This window comes from Daucus carota, chromosome 2 (genome assembly GCF_001625215.2).
Source record: "Daucus carota subsp. sativus chromosome 2, DH1 v3.0, whole genome shotgun sequence".
NCBI lineage: Eukaryota > Viridiplantae > Streptophyta > Magnoliopsida > Apiales > Apiaceae > Daucus > Daucus carota.
This window is the reverse complement of record NC_030382.2, coordinates 21,245,417-21,267,457: the sequence shown is the minus strand read 5'-3', so window position 1 is coordinate 21,267,457 and position 22,041 is coordinate 21,245,417. Positions and strand designations below refer to the sequence as shown.

At 35.7% G+C, this 22,041-nt stretch overlaps 2 protein-coding genes across 2 annotated transcripts; both read left to right on the top strand.

Moving 5' to 3' along the window:
* Positions 1 to 16,391: 16,391 nt before the first annotated feature.
* On the top strand, positions 16,392 to 18,299 carry LOC108203255 (uncharacterized). Its single transcript, XM_064086743.1, has 4 exons — positions 16,392 to 16,396; positions 16,655 to 17,258; positions 17,415 to 17,679; positions 17,791 to 18,299. The coding sequence occupies exons 1-4, from the start codon at positions 16,392 to 16,394 to the stop codon at positions 18,297 to 18,299; spliced, it is 1,383 nt and encodes a 460-aa protein (XP_063942813.1).
* On the top strand, positions 18,296 to 20,285 carry LOC108203256 (uncharacterized). Its single transcript, XM_017372028.2, has 2 exons — positions 18,296 to 19,307; positions 20,098 to 20,285. The coding sequence occupies exons 1-2, from the start codon at positions 18,296 to 18,298 to the stop codon at positions 20,283 to 20,285; spliced, it is 1,200 nt and encodes a 399-aa protein (XP_017227517.2).
* Positions 20,286 to 22,041: the final 1,756 nt, after the last annotated feature.

The window sequence follows — 22,041 nt, the reverse complement described above, 5'->3', positions numbered from 1 at the left end:
CACTCTGCCGAAATAATCCTTCAGCTGCTTGAAGTTCTGTCAGCAGTTCTGCAAAACTATACGGCCTCTTGTTCATGTTGTAATTCAAGAGGAACTGCCCAAAACTCTTAGGCAAGCTCATAAGGATAATGTCAATCTGGGTTTCCCTGTCAAGCTCAGCACCAAGGATCTCTATCTCATTCAGATGTGACATCATCTTGAGAACATGATCCCTTACAGGTGTACCTTCAGCCATCTGAGTGTTCATTAAAGCCTTCATGGCTACTTGCCTAGCAGCCCTATTCTGATCTCCAAAAAGTTCCTTGAGATTAGAGAGCATATCCGAAGCAGTGGCCATAGCCTGATGCTGATGCTGCAAAACACCCGACATTGTTGCCAGAATGTAACATCGCGACATCTCATCAGCCTTTATCCACCGCTTATAATACTCCTTCTCCCCATCAGGAGCATCAGCAGTAGGCTGCTCAGGCTTGGGTTCATAAGTGCAAAACTCGTACTCCTTAGCAGTCAACACAATGTCAAAATTACGTTTCCATTCAATATAGTTAGGTCCGGTAAGTTTGTTATCCTTAAGTATGGTGAACAGTGGATTAAAGCCCATTATATCCTGAGAATCATGCATGAAAAATAAAACATCACATTACACATAAATAAGGGTGCATTAAATATTAAGACCTATTGGTACCTCTAACAATTATTAAAATTAAATGCACTAACGTTTAAACACGATAAGTTTCTGGTACGTCACGATGGGTAACATGTATACCACCTAAATTTGTTTAAACGTTACTTCGGTCCTAATACTAAACAATAAACCACGTTGGGGTGGTCTATAATATTTTTCATAGCTAAGTGTATACCATCATCAAACCTTAAATTAGCCGAAATCTATGGAACTTGGTACGCCACGATGGGTGGCATGTATACCTTCCAATATTCTTTGAATAGAATACTTCAATTCATTATTCATCAATGGCTTGATTTTTAGGCAGTGGAGGAGTCACATCGTTCTCACTTAATACGCATAAGCCTTACAAATCGCCCCATATCAGAAATAAAGAAAATTCATATTTATTCGTATTAATTTAAGAAGTTTGTTCTAGTAATATTTATAACATTCTAGACACCATAAATTACATGCCACAGTGGGTGACGTATATATAATTTATATTCGTCTTTATGTTTAATTACATACAAACAATGATGGAGACCATGGGATTTAATCTCATATTAATTCCCTCTCCTACTTAGAATTTACTTTGAAGATTTTAATCTAGATGCATCGCCTTATGTTATTTCTTTGAAGTCCACATGCATACTATCATGATTATAGCAACACAAAGAACATATAACATAGTAGCATACTATCATGATTAAAGCATTAATAAAAACATCCTTATGTCCATGTCATTCTAGCATGCGAAGGATTAGTATCACATGGCATAACAACACAGACAAGAAACACATAGTAGCAATAATCAAGAAAAGGTAGAAATTATGTAAAATATAATGAAACACATCCACTATTATGGCCTCGGAAAAACAGCTTCGAAATCATCCTTCGAAAACTTCTTGGAAAACTTCGAGAGCTCGTTTGGAGGCCTAAACAGCCTCAGAACGCCCTGAAAAAATGCGCCAAATGGACCAGTTGGAGCTTGTCCGTCTCGTTCTGCCGTCCCCGAAAAGGTATTATGCGCTCAAATCGGACATCATATGCAAAAGTTACCCTAAATAGCAGTGGAAACAGATCGCAGCAGCGGTAAGTCTCTGTTTCTTGCGCCCGTTGATCAAACAATTACATACAAAATTCTACAGATGAACCAGCCTATTCTATTACATCAGATCATAATCTAAAACAATTACAAATTTATTTATAAGATCAAAACTATCACGATCAACCCTCGTGATTTACAACATAGCCACGATAAAACCTCGTGGAATCCAATCATAACAGCATAACCACGATTAATCACGTGGGATCCAAAACACATAATTAAAACATGGCCATAATAGTGGATAACAACCTGCATCACAGAACCACTATATACATGCATATATAATCATGACATGGACTACATATCATAAAACGCAGAACCGCAACCTGGCTCTGATGCTATTGTAGGAACAATCAGACTTTGACCCTGCATTTTATGATACTAATTAAAAAGTTCGAACAGAATATTAACCTTAATCACTACGGCGCAAGTGATTCAAATCCACGTCTTCTACTGTATTCCCTGATTCTCTTTGGACGAAGTGTGGCCTTCGATCTCCCAAGGTGTGCCTCTCTTTAAAGCTCCAAAAACCCAAAACCCTAGCTGGCTCCTTGAGAAAAGGCTGCCTCTCTCAAACCTAGGATGTGAATTCGTTTTTATGTGTCTTTTCAGCTTTAGGAGAACGAGAATATATATAGGCTACAGTAGGGATCATGGACCATTAGGTCACGCCTTCCAATGACATTCCGGGCCAGGCCCAATGTCATTAAATATTAATTCAATCCACTAAAGAATTAATATTTGCACTACCTTTCCTAATTCCATAAATTAATTATTCAATTCGGCTCCCATATTAATTGCTTATAAATTCCCCATGTTTAAGATATCGCATGTCCATTAACTAAATTAATTTATAAAAATTAATTTAATCAATATCTTTTATCCTTGATCATCCACTCAACCTTATAATTATTCAAGAACAAATCTGCCTGCAGGACTAAAGCATAATTATCTTTATAAGCTTTCAAGAGGACATCATCACCCAAATATATTTTTGGGACACGATTTCCTTTTATAGTTAATATCCCACTCTGCATATAACATTGCCCAATACATAAATTCGTAATTTAAAATAAATTACTTAACATATGAATCAAGGCATGTGCATTAAATACAAGTGTCAATCACTATATCCGGATTAAGAACCTAAGCAATAATAACATCGTAGAATCTTAGTTCTTTATTGTCAGAATAAAAGAAACAATTATTCTACTATTTTGATCCCGTTCAATACACATAAAGTATATAAGTATTATTCAATAGTCAAGATAAACTATTTTAAAATAATACTTCAGTCATTCCAATGGTTTGTCTAACACCATTTAGATTGTGAACCTTTATTATATTATATAAGAAGTTTGACAATATAATCTTCTGCTATCCCATTTGATACTAGATTGTCTACAATAGATAATATACAGACAATGTGAAAACATGCATTCAAGATTCTCAAATAATTGTTATATACTTCAAACGAATATTTCAGTATAAACCCTAACAGGTTCTTCATTAACGGATGACCCGTACATATTTTCTATAGAGGATGAAGCTAGAGTAGACCCAACTCAAGCTAACCCACATTCGTCCCAATACATTCCACTTAGGACCTCTAGACGACCTAAATCCCTTTAAGAGGCCTAAACAGATTCCAAGAAAAGACCCATGGAAGACGATGAAGAGGTTAGTGAGAATGTGGAGGGAGTAACTGTACTAGATGCAACAAATAAGGATGTGCTGTCAAAGAACCTATAGTAACTGCATCTGAGCTTAAGGCGAAGAGAGCTAGGAGGACCAAAGTTACTATTAGCCATGCCGCATCCAACCAAAAGGCTGCAGACGTTACAAGGGAAGAAAACACACCCCTAGGAACAGTGAGGTATCATCTCCCATTCCCTTTGATGATCCACAAGTTACCTCTGTGACTCAGCCCTCAATCATTTCTAAGATTGTATCTGATACTTGTCCCACATCACTTGTTTTTTCAATTACATCTAGATTGACAATTCAATCCTCTCAGATGTTGAACTTCCATTTCTTAATATGGAAGAGCCCCCATCAAGTGGTCCACAAGAACCCATTACTCAAAGTGTAATGGACACCACCACTCCAAACACTGAGTTTGATCAAGGTACATTCCAGTTAGAAATTGAAAGAGCCACTACCTCGGTCAATCTCCTATCTGCAACTTTTCCTATGAAAGTTATTGTCACAGCCTCTATAGGTGTTAATGACTCTGCAGGTACCCCGGCCTCCATTGCTATCGGATCAATACCTGCTGTCATGCCTTCACTTGATGTCACCAGCCCTCCTGTTGTCACAGTTCACGCTGTTGTCTTCACTTAGACTGACACCATAGTATCAACCAAGCCTACTATCACCCCATTGCAACGTCCCCATCCCGAAGTAGTTCTTGAGTATGATTCTGATGATGAAAATGTTCCAACATCTACTTTGATTAAAGCTAAATCTTGACCTTCATCTTTTTTGCATTTCAGTACTGCTCATAGTCATGCAGCTAGGGTGAGTGAGGGAGTGAAAAAGAATATAGAGATAAAAGAACAGAGATTCAGGGATCAAAATGAGGGGCATCCAAATGTGCTAGCAAAAGGAGAGGGACTTGATCATGTCCAGAGTGAACATAAGGGAGCCAACATTTTACAGGAATTAGGCCTTGAGAGCTTAACTGTGAGAAGTGATGAGATCACTTTAAAACACATTGAGAGTGTGAGAACCCCAACTGCATCTCGGCCCCAATCTCTTCCTCCCATTCCTAAAAGGTTGAGAACTAGTGTCCTTATATTCAATCATCCTCCAGATTATCCTCTTTGGAAGAGAAAGTGGGTTGTCATGAGTAACAAATTGGATAGGCTTTCTCAGTCTGTTGCTAATAGTTTCTCCAAGATTCATGTTGCACTTGAATCCTCTCCACAGTTCTTCATGCTGCCAACTTACCTAAGGGGGAGAAAAATGATAGATCAGAAAATGATAGATCAGATAAGGGTAATGAATATCCAACTATAAGGGAACCACAAGGTGGAGCAAGTGAGAAGGAGTTAGGGGGAGCTAGTGCTAGTGCAACTAGTAAGGGGGAACAAGGAGCATCTGCTTAGGGGGAGCAAGGTGAAGCAACTGAGGAGGAGCTAAGGAAGGATGGTTCTAGTAGTTAGGGGGAGCCTGGTATAGTTGAGATAATTTTAGATGGAGAGTAGGTGAGGGTTTCGGCATCTCTTGCGGAAAAATTGAGAAGGGGTGAACCATTAAGCAGAACTGTTCTACCTCCACTCACTATTAGGGAGCCTGCATTTGGAAGCTCTACTTTGGAAAGGAGATTCAGGCAAAGAGAAGAAGAAATTGCTAAAGACAAAGGAAAAGGAAAGCTTATTGAACAGGCAGCTGTATTTCATGCCTATATAGATGGTGAAGAATTTCATTTGGAGCAAGCTACTCTTATCATGGTACGCTAAAATGAGAGTGTTATGCATCATCAATATAATTTGTTTGAGAAGCTCATTCTAGATGCTAAGGGTAAAATAGGCAACTGATTGATGACCTGTTTGACAACATCGGAGAACAAGTTGCAGATTTCTGTGTCAAAGTTAATGAAAAGCACATATGGTTTGTGTATGTTTACTTGAAGAATCATATTACATTGTATGTCACAATTGAATGTCTTCAATGTCAGCCAACCATTGTTAGGTTTTATGGATGATAAACTGCGGTCAACTTAATATTTTTATGTACTTATACTTTTTTTAAGTTGAACATACTGTCACAGTCAGATTATGTCTTTGTAGTGTCTTTTTCATAACTGTCAATGCAATACAAGTGTGCTTGGAAGAAGTTCAATTATACTTTTCCGCTCGCATGACAGCAGGACTTGGCGTTCCACTCAGAAGCGTACTCACGAAGCCACTATCATCCCAATCATTGTTTGACACCAAGTTCTAGTGTCTCTATGTCACTGTCATCAGAGATATGGGATTGGATTTGATCCTTCATCAAGTCAACTCCGTGGCAGATAAAGATGTTCAAGGTTCAGGGATGCTGTAGAAAGCTATTTTTGTAGCACACTTTTAAAGTCTACAACAGAAGCTCAAGTATACACAAAATTCGTGGATAGCCGCCTGAAAGAGGTCAAGTCACTGTCCACTGCGATTTGCAAAGCTCAAAATAGAATGTTCCGAGGTTGTCTTTCATACAATGTAATATCTGTTTGATTAGCATTTTAGGAAAGTCGCATGGGCTGCAATCTACATGTAGCCGCAAAAATAAACCTACTTGTAGACTTGAGTAACCCGTGATGACTATGATATGTTCACTCTGATAGATATATAAAAAATATCACCATCTGTAGAGAGAAGGTGAACAAGAGCATGAATAGTCATCTGTATCTCTTGAGAATAACTAAAGCTCGAGAAACTTTTTCTTGAGGTTGTCGCAAAACAACGAAATAAATAAACCATTTATTTGGAAAGTTAAAACTACTGTGTTTGAAAGGCACATGTTTAGCCTATTTGTATTTAAGAAGTATCAACTCAACTCTGATAAGAAAGCAAATAAATAGCAAGTACTGTTAACCGGAATCCATACGAAGAACGTCAAATGATTTATTGAAGATTTTATGTTAGAAGAATTTCAGGATGCTGCTGCAAACCACTGGAAGAAGTTTATTAATATGATCAAGCCTCAGTGTACAAATAATCTTTTGTGGGACGTCCAGAAGATCAGAAGGTATAAAGTTTCAATACTTTATTTATTTAGAAGATTCCATTATTGTGTCTACAAATGAAGAAGAACTCAGAAGATGAAGAATCGACGAACAAGCCACATCCTAATTGTTTAATTGACAAGAAATATTTGATTCAGCTAGTTACAGATGAACCAGACAATACATTTGTGTATCAGCTCATCAGATTAAATATTCTAAGTCAAAAGAAAGTGGTCGTTCAATCAAGTCGAAGATCGTATTTGTTTAAAGAAGACTGAAGACTCTGCTGAAGAAGAAAAAGGATAATTGATTATCTAATTAATTATTTCACTTCTCAAAATAATTAATTGGATGTGTAATTTATTTATTAAATTAATTCTATCTCGAATTAATTTAATTTATGAATTTATGCATTTAAAATAATTAAGTGAATATTAATTGGTTAATTAATTAAAGGGAAATTGGATTGTCTACTTGAAAAACAACAAGGAAAGACAATCTAAAGGATTGTCTAGTTGAAGATCAACAAGGAAAGACAATCTCAAGAATTGTCTAGTTGAAGAACCACAAGGAAAGACAATCCAAGGGTTTGTCTTGTTAAAATCAACAAGGTAAGACAATCCAAAGGATTGTCTTGTTGATTTAAGCAAGGTAAGACAATCCAAAGGATTGTCTTACCGCACTTTCCCCCTTCTACCACACGGCAAGACAATCTCTTAGATTGTCTTACCGCTTGTGGCAATTGTCTTGCCTTGGTAGCTTGCAAGACAATCTTTCTAATTGTCTTGCCGATTGAAACACAGCAAGACAATCTCTTAGATTGTCTTACCGCATTTCTCAATTGTCTTACCTTCCCTCGGATTGTCTTGTCCACGGATTTGTGTTAGGTCCAAAGTATCGTCGAATGGGGGGTTGAATACGATACTCACTACAATTTAAAATTCTTTCGAATCTTGCGGATAAATAAATTGCAATCCTGTAATGGGTTTCGTGTTCCGGATATTTATAGGGTCGGTTTCTGAGGATATGAAAATATTAAACCAACACACAATAGTTTCCAAGGCATATCTGTATATTGATAAATACCTCGAAGGGTGCTATAAATCCAAACCCGAAGGTTGGCTACAATGGCTACTACGTACACTAACAAACCCTAGCTTCTAAATAAATAAATAAATAAATAAATAAATAAATATATATATATATATATATATATATATATATATATATATATATTACAAGACTAAGCTATGATTTATTTGTGTGTGTAGTAGGGTGCAAGGCACAAAGCCATTCCACCATAAAGGTGGTGGAGAGTGTTTTTTTTAAAATTATGAACCCACATCTCAAGTATTTATAGACTTCTCATTAACTAACCCTAGTTAAATTCATGAATTGGCGCCACTGAGTTTGTTCCACTTTGAAGTGGCGCCCATGACATGAGTTTGCGCCAGTATGCGAATTTGCGCCTGCAGCTTCATGCATGCCAAGGAGAGTGAATTTGACTTAGAAAATATATACAAGTATATCCAAGTGGCGCCTCAGTTAAAGGAAATGGCGCCACTTAGTTATATATGTATATATATACCTAAGTGTATCATGAGCTCCGCCTGATATGAGTTGGCGCTAGAAAGAAGCCTCCTGTACTCACTCTTCTCTCTCCTGGTTAACATGTTAACCAACTTGCGCTTGCTAAGTTCGCGCCACAGGGAGGGAGAAGATTTACACTTAGAAAATAATCCAAGTGATAAAGCTTGCGCCCATATGAGATGAAGTTGCGCCTAGAGTGTACCAACTTTCCCTGTTCTCTCTCCAAACTTGCCCCACGTAGAAGTAGCAGGCACCAGACTTAGTTTTTGTTTAAGCAAACACGAACTTGCGCCTTCTTCTTTTTCCATGGGAGAATATGACTTAGAAACTTTCAATGGAAGGAGGAACTTGCGCCTCACAGTGTATTCCTTGTGCTCAAAGTGAAATCCTAGGACACATGACATCACATGCACATGCAAACCCTAGGTTGTAGTAGACACATGACATTATCCCAATATGCATGCATATAATATATAATATAATATATTATGTTGTGTTTATACAATAAATAAAAGTATATATAAATATATACACATATATATATTATTTATATGAACATATAATAATATATATGTATATATATTTAAATATATTCTCATATATTCAAATATATATAATATATAATTATATGTAAATACAAATATATATAAATATATATAGAGATATATATATATATATATAGTTATTTATATAAATATAAATATAAACATATAAATATATAAAGAAAAGTATATATAAATATATATACATATATATAATATTTATATAAACATAGAGTAATATATATATACACATATATTTAAATATATTCTCATATATTTAAATATATATAATATACATATAACTATGTGTAAATATAAATAAATATATATATATATATATATATATATATATATATATATAAAGATATATATATATATATATATATATATATATATATATATATATAACTCTCTCTAAATATAGATATATTTATGCACATAATATAATATATATACACACTTAAATATATAAATGTTAATGTAAAATATAAATACATATACTATATACATATATATTTATTTAAATATATATACATATAAATATACACATACATATGTTTAAAAACATATATACATATATATTATATATATTATATTTAATTAAATATACATATATACATATATAATTATATCTGTACATATAGAAATATATAAGTGCACACATATAAAATAGGTCACTTCCAGATATGGCTTTCTGTGGAAGCTTGACATATGGCAGTTGAGTAGTAAGCTTTAGCATTATGACTGGATCAATTCTTTCGATTGATAAATACTTTGCAAACTCCAATTCTTTCGATTGATAAATACTTTGCAAACTCCGTACGTGCTGACGCTTAGTGCACTGGTCTGGTTCGCAAGCGACTAACACTGAAGTCACACATTGTACCGTCTTTGTCAGCAAATGTTGATCAGTCGATTGCGGGTTAGTTTATGCTTCAATTGTTGATTGTAAATAACCAACCGAGATATATAGAAATATCTTGCTTGAGGGGTTGCACTGAAATCTTCCGAGTACTTAGACAACATCTTCCTTGCTTCCACAATCTTGAATACTCCAATATTTATTCTTCATTGAGGCATGAACATATTAATGAACTTCTTCCAGTGAACTTATTCCTTCAAGACTGTAGATGGCTTCTTCAACCTTTGTCTTCGTATCTTCTGATTCGGGTGCAGGCGTAGTGTTATTTACTTGTCCTGTTCTATTGTTGAGTTATCATCCCTATTTAACAGATAGGGTTGTCTTTACATTTAGACTTACAATTTGATTGTCTTATTAGTTGTAGACAATCTATTTTATTGTCTTACAAGGCCTAAAACAGCAAGACAAAGTGCCAGATTGTCTTAGCAAGCTAGGGATGGTCTTTGCCACCATTGTTTTACTAGTTCAAGGGTTTTGCCTATAAATATGGCTCTCCATCATTCATTTGTTCTTGTTCAAAGTGTTGTAAAGCTTTCAAGTTGTGCTAAACTTGCTATTCGTTAAATCCACAGTTTACTGTGCTTTGATCATTCGGTTGTTTTATTCCGCTAAGTTAGAATACTTCATGTCAAATTTATTCTACGAACTAGTGGATATTAAAACGAACCATATTAATTATATAACGACTTACACATTGTTATATTAATTAATTAATTAAAATCTGATTATCAAGTTTATATCCAATCAGATTATTCCGCCGCGATTATTTTTTAGTGACGATTGTATTCACCTCCCTCTACAATCGTTCGAGGACCTAACAGTGTTGTTCATTGCTTGCATCAATCATCTATTGATAAACTTAAATCTTGTATTAGTTGTTGAATTGAGATTTAAAATTATCAATATTGCATTCACTCACCCCCCCCCCCCCGCAATTCATCCGAGGACCAACAGCTAGTGATCAAATACAAATCAAAAGTAAAATACAAACTACAAACAAATTCAAGCCATTAGATCAATCCAATCTAATGGCCCCCCAGAATTCACCACACACAATAAACATGTACCCTCCTACACATGATCCACATAATTCCTCTATTTTTAATTCGATTTTTCCCGTCAATCCGTTAACTTTTTCTGAAATACCATATTTGATATATATATCGATGTGATTTTCAAATTTTTTGTTCTGATTTCTAATTTTTATTCTAAGAGAGGTTTGTACGGGAGTAGCACCCTATATAAAAATTCACATGATTTTAAATAAATTTTTTAAAGGCGATGGCTACCTACCAGAAAATAACAAAATAGGATGACAACTTTAGTGAGGTAATTTCACGTAGGTGGTGTTTGGGAAATAAAAAAAACACTTCTTTTTTAAAGAAGCTGCTTCTAATTCTTAGAGCATCTCCAACCATTGAAAGCCCTTAACTAAAAGGTGAGTTGGCCTGCTATAAATAAAAAAATTTAGCCAACAACTCGAAAAACTCATACTCCAACCATACGAAGCTGTTGTTTATAATTTTAGCCAACAACTTATGGTTGGCTAAATTTGTCGAACCTCTACAGGTCTGTAAGAAATCTGTAGGAAGATTGCACATCATTTATTACCATATTGAACTGATATATTCTATTTTACAATCTAAAATATTAATAACATACTATTTTTAAATTATAGCCAACCAATATAGTCAATACTACTGAAGCAAAATGTCTTACAGGTTCAACAAATTTTACATAATGCCTTACATGTCCCATTTAGCCAACGATTATATATAACACTGTCGGAGATTCTCTTACTTCTAATCCACTTTTTTATTTTAAGCCGTAAACGCTTTTTATAAGATAAGCCCATGGTCCTATAGTATATGACTATATGTATTGCGTTCTAGGTATTGTTGTTGAAGACCAGACTCAAAGTCCTTCCGGGAGCATCCCTGCGAGGGGAAAAGAAAAGTACTAATTAATATTTCCATATTGGTGATATATATTTAGTAAAATAAATTTTGTTTGAGTTATGAAAACGTTGATGGAAATGTTTAATTTCTCAGTATTTATATCTCTCTACTTTATAAATCCTGTTGCCTTTTTTTCTCTCTACTTTATAAATCCTACTGCCTTTTTCCCTACGAAAAGTCTACTTTGTCCCTCTACATTTTCTGTTATTACGTTTATACGGCCACTGGCCACGTGGCTTCTTCCTCACCACTTACTTACTTCCTCCTAATCCCCCAAAATCTCCTAATTCAAACCAGTTCAGACCAAAGTCATCTCTTCAAAACTCCTGCTCGACATTGGGATTAGGTTAATTAAAATTAACTCCTCCATATCGGTGAAGCGCAGCTTTGCTCCGTGATTTTCTAATCCGTCACGCATCGGCTTTCCACTGAGCAACTCTGTTCTTCCCGTTTTCGCGATTTTGATGGAGAATAACCAGGTTAATTGCTTGCCTTCTTTTGCTTTAACTGATTCAGCAACAGTTCATAATAAATTCAGGGGTGGACATATTAACTGCCATTCATTCATTCATACACGTGTGGACATATTTATTGACATACATTCATTTTCATTCATTTAGGTGAGAGATGCTTATCTGGAAGGACCACGTATGGGTTTCGACAACCGTTTTTTAGACAAATTTAAGAACCCCGGGTCTACACTCTTCAATGTCTGTAAGTTTTTGTGTTTATAATTAATATTCCTGTAATAGATTTGTTTCATTTATTTTAAAGTATTTTAATTCGTTTTATTGTTGTTCATGTTGGTAGGTGGAGTTATTTATTCTGTCTGCTTTTAATGTATTGAGTTTTTATTTACCTTTATTTTGTATATGTTGTCCACACTCTTACTTTGTTTCACTGTTTTTTTATGTGTAAATTTAGTTAATTATGATTTATCGATGATGAAGATACGACAAAACTCCCATAACATTTCTCCCTCTCCCGCTGGAGGTAATAGTACCCCAATGTCATAATGTTTGTGAGTGTTAATGTCTATTTGTATGGATTTATCAATGTCTGTAGTTTTTCTTATTAATTTTCTGCCTTTTAGATGAAGTAACAGACCTGCATTTGAAGAAAAGGAAAGCTCCTGCGGAGCTCATTTCTTCAATAAACAAAACTCCTGTTTTATTTGATGTTTGTGAGTCATTTTACTCTTTTCTCCGTCTTCTGCATTCACATTCACATTCACACTTTGGATAAATGCTACAATAGTTTTTTTTGACAGTTAATTACGGAACTTCGATGATGAAGCCTTATGGATGTTCAGAAGTCGCAAATCGACCTTCTCTCAGCTCCACATGTATGTATTTGTTTTTTTTACAATCATACATGGCATTTATAATTTTTTTTTACTTCCGCTGTTGAGTTTTATATGTTTGTCATGAAGCTGTTTTGTCGGAGAAAGAGAATATTAGTCCTCCTCAGCATCAAAATCAAGCGATGTCTCGGAAGGAAGATGTTTTTGACGCGCCATTTTCGAAAAGGGACCTAAAGCTTTTCTTAAGCGTAAACCTTTGTCAGTTTTGAATGGTATTATAATATATATCTCTGTTTTATTGTTTATCTGAAATAAAGTTAAATATATTTAGACTTGACAAACATAATATTTGCAATAGGTCATCCATTAAATCCATTAAATGAGACATTGGGAAAAAATAAATCGATACAGCGGCAAGCTTTGTATACTGCAAACAAAGGTAAACCGGCTGAGGTGAAGGAGACTTATTATAGTCCACAGTTAAAAGAATCACGTACCTTGGATGGTTGCAAGCGGAAGTTTATCGCACCTTCGGCGTCTAATAATATAGGTTGTCATATTTGTCAGTATATTATATTTTATGATGCATGTTCTCCTGTAAAGTTTCCTGTACTTGCCAGCTTCCTTATCTTTCTACTTTCAGGTGTTGGAAATACTAGACTGAAGACCTTAATTTCTGAAAGCTTTGCTGAGAAAACACCAAAATCTACTTTGTGTTCTGTTTGTAAGTTAATGTCTTCCCACATATTTGTGTCCATCACCATAACTCTGAATTCTATATAATTATGTATTATTTTCCCTTTTAAGTTTCTTCACCTCCTGGATCATCAACCATTGTCGAGAAGGATTGTACGAAGAAGAAGTCTTTTGAAAGCATTCCTCAAGCGTTGAATTTTGACATGGGAAAGGATACTACACATAATGATCATTTTCTGGAGGATGTTGGTATGTACATGGACAAACTTTATAAGTTCTCCATTGTATGTTTTCTTTATTAAATGGATACGTTGTTGTAAATAATTACAGAGTTCTCGCGAGTGAATGTCAACGTGGATCATTCTTCAGATTTGTATGAACATTATGGTTAGACCCGTTCTTGCCTAAACATTTGTGCAGTTCTGTTCCTTTATTTTAAAATATTGATGACAGAAGGAACCATATGACAACCTGAATGCAGAGTTTCTTAATGATGAAGATCCCTGGTGCAAAGAAAGAATGGCAAATAAAGCTAAAGGTGTGTAGTTTTCTTTCTGCTTAATCTGCATAATCAGTTTGGCTTGCTCTGTAATTTTATGTTTCTGTACGTGTATTCAATATCTTTTTTGTAGTTCCCTCTGATTATGCGAGCCTGGGTCCACCTAATGTCAAGTGTACTAAATGTGATGCAATAATGTGGAAGGAGGAACGTACGAACAAAAATGTGACAAAGGGAATTCCACTGTTTTCATTATGTTGTGCTAATGGTGAAATACGGCTTCCAAAGGAAAAGCCTACTCCTTCATACATGTGGCAGTTGTATAATGACAAAAAGATTGGTCCAAAATTTAAAGATGGTATACGAATATATAACGCATTGTTCTCTTTCACTTCGACTGGTCGTAGGGTGGACCACTCGATAAATTGTGGTGGAGCTCCCTACATATACAGATTGAACGGACAGAACCATCATCTCTTTGGTTCCCTTATTCCTAATGATGGTGATGACCCCAAGTTTTGCCAGTTATATATTTACGACACCAGCAATGAAGTCTCCAATAGAATGAAATGGATTAATGTGAGGGATGGTCGTGAAGTTAATGCTGCCATTGTTGATGGATTAATGAAAATGCTTGATGAAACCAATGAGTTGGTAAAGGAATTTAGATCACATCGTGATAGATTTGAGCAGGATAAAGTTTCCGATCTTGAAATCAAGCTGAAAATATCTAGAGCTGAAAGTGGGAGGGAGAACCATGTAATGCCTGCAGATGATGTTGCTGGAATCATGGCCGGTGACCAAGATGATAATTCTCAGTATCGGGACATTGTTATTCATTGCAAAAAAGATGGTCTGGAAAGGATAAGTGACATTCATCCAAAGATTATGGCGCTTCAATATCCCCTTTTATTTCCCCACGGTGATGATGGTTTTCACATACATTTGGCATATGGTACAGGAGAAAATAAGAAAAAAAGGAAAAGGGTTCTAATTACGCAGAAGGAGTACTAGGCGTACAAGCTTCAGGTGCGCATGAACCAAGGTATATTACCCTTTTACATCTTCATTTTACAGTTTGTAGTTTTTAGTTTTCCATTGTATACATTTAGTTGATTTGTGAACCAAGGTATATCATTGTTTGACTGCAAGTTCCTCACCTCTTTCTTAGGCATGACTCCGCGTTTAGGCGGCCGTTTATTTCAGCAGTATGTAGTGGATGCCTTATCCACCATTGAACAGGCTCGATTATGGTATATACGTACTCATCAGACCACTCTGCGGTCTGATCTTTATTCACAGCTCTGTGATTCTTTACGTAGTGGCAATACAGATGCATCCCGTGTTGGGAAAGGTATCATACTTCCAGCTGGTTTCGTTGGTTCGAGAAGGTACATGCAGCAGAATTTTCAGGATGCCCTTGCTGTTTGTCGCTACATCGGACATCCAGACATTTTCTTGACAATGACAACCAATCCTCTTTGGGACGAGATAAATGAGATGATGAAGTTGCTGCCCCATTGTCTTCCTCAGAATTCACCCGATATTATTGCCCGAGTTTTTAAATTAAAACTCGACCAAATAGTTGATGAGATAAAGAACAAAGAGTTTTTTGGCAAATGTATCGGAGGTAATTTCCGTATTAAACATAAGTAAGCAGCCGTTCTGTTATGTGCTAATTTTCAATGTCATTGTTTTAATTTTTTGGGATTTTCTTTAATCTATGCAGTGATGTATGTAGTTGAGTTTCAAAAACGAGGACTCCCTCATGTCCATATGTTAATATGGTTAAGTTCTGATTCGAAGAAATACCTTCAAGCAAATGTAGACAAGTTTGTATGTGCAGAGGTTCCTGATCCCATTGCAGATCCAGCCGGTTTTGCTGCTGTCCAGTCATTCATGATTCATGGTCCCTGTAGATCTGAAAATCCAAAATCACCATGCATGAAAGACTACAAGTGTATAAGACACTATTCCAAAAAGAAAGTTTTTTATTTTAATGCATTTCTTCCATTTCACAATGTAATCATGATTTTAAAATACCAATTTATTATCATAAAAATATTGTAGGATGCTTTTGATGGCTAGATATTAATTTTAGACTTATTAATATTGTAAGGGTTTGGTCTGAAATTCAGACAAATTGAAAACATGAACATGACTATTGTGATAGATTAAAATTTTGGTGATAAATTGCAACCTGCAAGAGAAGCAGGACAACTTATAGTCAGGGGGGACAACATATAAATTGGCCTCAGGACCTTTGTAATCTCCTATCTCCATACTTGAATTATAGGTTTTATTGTTACAAGTTTAATATATTTAGACTTTAATTGCATGCCTTTATAGTTACCAGTTTATAATACTATATGGTTTAGAGTTTTTTTAATATATTATCATGAGGTTGCAGTTTTATAGTTGTTGAAATAGCAATAACTAAATGAAGACCTGATTGCAGCTCATACATATATATTATTGATTTAATCCTTTACTTGCTGCATAATCATTTTACAGGACTACAATGTTACATATTTGGTTACTGCAACATTTTGACTAATGTATATGTGTATTTAGTGAAACTGAAGAGTATCAATATTAAGTATTAGTGCATTTTCTTCCGTTCCACATTGTATTGATGATTTAAAAATTGTGATGAAATAGATATGCCGCCACCACAACATTTGATGAATCTGGATTTCCAATTTATAGACGTCGGAAGAAAGATTTTACCAAGGCTACAGCTGGAAAAGAACAGCATTTGGACAATAAGTGGGTTGTTCCGTATAACCGCGACTTACTGGTGAAATTTCAATGTGATATAAATGTTGAGATCTGTTGTCATGCACGTAGTATCAAATACATCTTCAAGTACTGTCTCAAAGGTCATGATCGAGCTACAGTTGAGATAAAGAACCGAAAAAAGGATACTGCCGAGTCCAGTAAAGACTCTCCTGTAGATGAGATTAACCAATATTTTGATGGTAGATATATATGTGCATGTGAGGCAGCCTATCGCATATTTGGTTTTAACATACACTATCGTACACACTCTGTTCAGCGTCTGTCATTTCATTTACCAGGGGAAAGAATTTGCACATTCAAAGATAGTGATCCATTACCAAAGGTGATTGCAAGGGAGAGAAAAAAAAGCAGTCAGTTGGAAGCTTTTTTTGCACTGAATGCTACTGATCCAGAAGCTAGGAAATTAACATACGACGAGATCCCTAGACATTATGTGTGGAATGACCTTGATACAGTTTGGAATGTGAGAAAGTGAGGTGTACAAATTGGGAGACTATTCTACACTAATCACACATCCGGTGAGTTGTGGTACCTGCGTTTGCTGCTGACTAAGGTCCGAGGTCCTACTTCGTTTAAAGACTTGCGGACTGTAAATGGCAAGCTGTGTCAAACATTTCAGGAGGCCTGTAAAGAGTATGGACTCCTTGACGATGATAATGAATGGCACCAAGTCCTGCAGCAATGTTCAAGTTGTGGATTAGCTCCCCAAATCCGTGAACTTTTTGTACACATCATGGTGAATTGTCGTGTCACTGATTTGAAGAAATTATGGAATGACCATTCTGTGCACATGACTGATGATATTGTTTTAATTAGAAGAAAAGTCAGTGGGAATCCCAATTTGGTGCTGAATGAGAAACAAATAGAGTACTTTGCCCTTGCAGGTAATATCTTTGTGCTCCAATGTTCAAATTATATCTTTTCGTTATATGTGTTGTTTAAAATTTAAATGTCCTCAATTAGTTTAGTAATATTACTCTGTGTTCTCTTTTCAGAAATTCACAAACTACTCAAGTCTATTGGGAAGTCATTGAACGATTTCAATGACATGCCTCAGCCGCCTAGAAATTATTTAGACTGTGATCTGAATAATCTAATCATTGAGGAGACATCTTACAATCTTGATCAGATGGCAGAGGAGCACAAGTCTCTAATTTCTGAAATGAATGAAGAACAATTGCAGGTGTACAACGCAATAATGGATTCACTACAGAAGACTGATGGTGGTTTTTTTTTTGTTTACGGAAGTGGAGGCTGTGGGATGACTTATTTATGGAAGACCTTGATATCAAAGTTGCGCTCCGAGAGCTTGATAGTTCTTCCTGTTGCTTCGTCCGGTATTGCTGCAACTCTGCTGCCAGGTGGCAGAACAGCGCACACCAGATTTAAGATTCCTATTATGTTGGATGATTGTTCTACATGCAACATAGCTCAGCAGTCAGATATTGCACAGTTGCTGCACCGTACCTCGGAGACCCGGATCGTTCTCTGCGTGATATCATGAAGTCTGTTGAGCCTAGGCGCTTTCACTTGCCTTTTGGTGGAATTAACATTGTCCTTGGTGGTGATTTTCGACAAATTCTACAGTTCATACCCGGATCTAACTGCAGTGAGGTTGTTGCTGCCGGAATCAGTCGATCAAAACTTTGGAGTAATGCTAGTCTCCATACCTTGGTCAAAAACATGCGTATTAATAGAGGAAGCAACGAAGGTGAAGTTGAGCGCATGAAAAAGTTTGCCCAGTGGGTTCTTGATATAGGAGACATGAAGATTCAGAAAGCATCGGATGGAGAGTTTGATGATGATATTGAAATCCCATCTGAATTCTGCAATATAGGTAATGAGAACTGTATTGCCGATATGATTGATACCACCTTTCCTGATTTTGCAGAACACTATAATGATCCCAAGTACTTGAGCGAACGAGCAATTCTAATTCCCACAAACAACACAGTGGCTCATGTCAATGCTTTAATTGTGGATAGAATTCCCGATGAATCACAATCATATTATAGTGTTGATAATGCAGAAGACTATCCTGGTACAGAGACTGAGCTTAATAATAGTTTTCCTCCCGAATATTTGAACTCCTTAAATGTCCATGGTTTGCCTAGCCATGAACTGAAACTGAAAGTTGGTGTTGTCGTTATGCTCATGCGCAATCTTAATCAAACGCTTGGTTTATGCAATGGAACACGGATGATGGTCACGAAGTTACTTCCTCAATGTGTTCAATGTGAAGTAATCTCCGGGAGTTTTCTTGGCACTAGACACTTTATCCCTCGAATGGAACTTTTTCCAACAGATTCGAAGTTGCCGTACAAGCTCATGAGGAAACAGATGCCTTTGCAAATCTACTATGCAATGACAATCAATAAATCACAAGGGCAGTCCCTAGAGAAAGTTGGATTATATCTGCCAAAACCAGTGTTCAGCCATGGCCAATTGTATGTTGCTATCAGCCGCGTCACATCTCCTGAATGCCTTCGGATTTTTGTTGAATCTCAAATAGGTCTGACTACTAATATAACTGCAAATGTAGTCTATAAAGAAGTATCCTATATTGTTTAATTTTTGTGACTCTGTTATATTGAATTATCCTATATTGAATTCAGAGTGTAAATGAAGTAATGGACCTTAAATGGTACCCTTTTGTCATCTAAAATTACCAGTACTGATGTTTTGTTCATGGTCTGCATATGTAATTTTTTGTGGTTAAATTACTTGCCATAAGGGGTCTGGACATTCAATACCGTGACATGAGCATGAACACGATTCGTGTGGACTTAAAATTCACTTCTATTCAAGTCATGATGACTATTTGAGAGGTGTGTAATAAATCTAAAATAGGAACTTAAAATACTCTAAGATAATATAGGCTTTTGTACACCAAAATTTGAACATTTGTGTTTTTTTTGGCGCCCTTATTTTTAAGTCCAATAATTAATAAATACAATTAATGTGGCCGTGTTATTATATACTATATAAATGAAGAAAAGAAGAGCACAGTTTTGTCAAAAGCAGTGTTATAAGCTTCCAAAGTAGTGTTTAGACATTGAAACTAGCCTTTCTTTTAAAAAATAATGCCAAAAGTTGCTAGCAGATAAGATGTCCCCTTATCAACAGTTTGTGTGGTCTTCATAGCATAGATCTGACAGGAGCTTTAATACTCTTCATTTCAGCTTCAACCACCAAATCTTCAAGCTTCCCATACAAGGTACGGCTGTCTTTATTGCTTTATATATAACAGATCTACATAACCTTTTCATAAACTGAACACGATTTTGATGTCAATTTTTCAGGATTTAATTCACGCTGCACACTGATAGACATGTCTTTCATAGAGCACTCCAGTTTGGCCGCCCTGAACGATTCACGATATGACTGGACCATTTCTGTACGCGCTCAAGCTATATGGCAAGGAATTAATATGCAAACCAAAGAATTCAGAGGTCTCAATGTTGTATTTATCGATGATGAAGTAAGTTAGCTTAAACCTATTTCAGACATTAAAAACTGCGTGAGTACTTTTTAAATGCCAAAATAATTGTTAAAATTTTACTGTTATGTAGAATCATAGGATCCATGCTTTCATCGCTGCTAGCCTAACTGATAAATTTAAGAAAGACTTGGAGGAAGGAGCACTTTATGAAATATCTAATTTCTCTGTGAAGTTCTACAAAGGGGATGAAACCTATAGAGCAGTTAGGAGTGGGAAACATATTTACTTCAACACCGATACTCTTTGCTCTAAAGTTGTAGACACCTGTTTGAAAATTCAGCCGCTCAGTTTTGATCTGTATTGTCTGGATGATGTTTACGCTTTGAAAAAGGACAATCGCTTCCTTATTGGTGAGTTTTTGGACAGTTACATTGGTATGCAAAGTGTCACATATCCACTTAAATTAATTATGGAAAAAAAAAGTAATCTTCTTTTATTTATTTGGTAGATGTGGTAGGTGTTGTTGATGCAAAGCCCACAAAGATTGAGTACACAAAAGATGGCATCAATGGGTCGATTGTCAAGTTCACTGTCACAGATGGAAAGTCTTATCTTAATGTTACTTTCTTTAATGCTTTTGGGGATACTTTTCTCGAAGCATTTGAACAGAAAAAAGAGGAGCCTGTCATAATCATAATAGCAAGTGCAAAGATTAGCGAATGGAATGGTAATTACTTTAGAGACTAACGTTTTCACCATTGTGTTTATACATTTTTTACTTTACCAGTAACAATATTATTCCTGTTTGTAGATGAGGTTAGTTTAGCTAATTACCCCGCAACACGATTCTACCTCAACAACAATCACCATTGTGTGAAAAGAATCCGTACAAGGTTAGAAATTTTATATTATCAGTTGTTATGAATTCATAAGGCTTTGTGTAATTTGAATGATCATGTTGCAGTCTTGCGGAATCAACTTTCTATCAAATTGATTTCATAGAAGAAGCTGAGGACGAGGTTCCGAAATTTAATGTCAAAGAGCTCCTTAGTCTGAAGGACGAATACATAAAGGTCAATTTATAGATCAATAGTGTACCAGATTAATACAATTTCATTACTACTAATATGTTTACCATTCTGCCAACAGAAAAGAGTCACTGCCAAACTACATGTGAAGAAAATTGACAAGAGTATGGGTTGGTATAGTAATTATCGTATACCGTGTGATCAAGACCTGCAGCTGGTGGAGAAACGATTCAAATGTATGAAGTGTGGTAAATTTAAGCCTTATCCCGACCGCAGGTATGAACATAAATACAACAGGACATACCTCTAAATGTTACCACATTTATTTAATACTGAATGTATGATATGCAGGTATGAGTTTTGTATCTTATGCGCTGACCACACTGGTACCGTCCCCATCCTCTTCACTGATGACGAGCTGACACGTTTCATTGGCAAAACGGTTTACGATATTCTTGCTGATGAAACACAGGTACAATTCACGCTATGTTTTATATGTATATAATTGACCATAGTGGTGAATCTTGATAAAGCACTCTGCTCATTTTAAAAACCAGGTTGGTGACGGTGATAAATTCCCACCCATACTGCTCCAGTTTGAGAACAGAACTTATAATTTCACCCTTCATGTCACAAAGGAGAATGTGGTGGGAGGTTCAAATGTGTACACAGCTGTAAAAGTATCTGCGGATGAGGAGATATCAGCCAATGATGATCCACCACAAACAAACTCTGTCCCGATAAAACAAACTGAAATTTCAAATGTAAGTTAACCA

Coding starts and splice junctions, on each gene's coding strand:
- LOC108203255 (XM_064086743.1), top strand. Junction 17,259..17,414: donor ACCTTGATACAGTTTGGAAT/GTGAGAAAGTGA, acceptor CAAACATTTCAG/GAGGCCTGTAAAGAGTATGG. Junction 17,680..17,790: donor AGAGTACTTTGCCCTTGCAG/GTAATATCTTTG, acceptor TTCTCTTTTCAG/AAATTCACAAACTACTCAAG.
- LOC108203256 (XM_017372028.2), top strand. CDS start 18,296: ATGAAGTCTGTTGAGCCTAGGCGCTTTCACTTGCCTTTTGGTGGAATT. Junction 19,308..20,097: donor TTTTGTTGAATCTCAAATAG/GTCTGACTACTA, acceptor TCAATTTTTCAG/GATTTAATTCACGCTGCACA.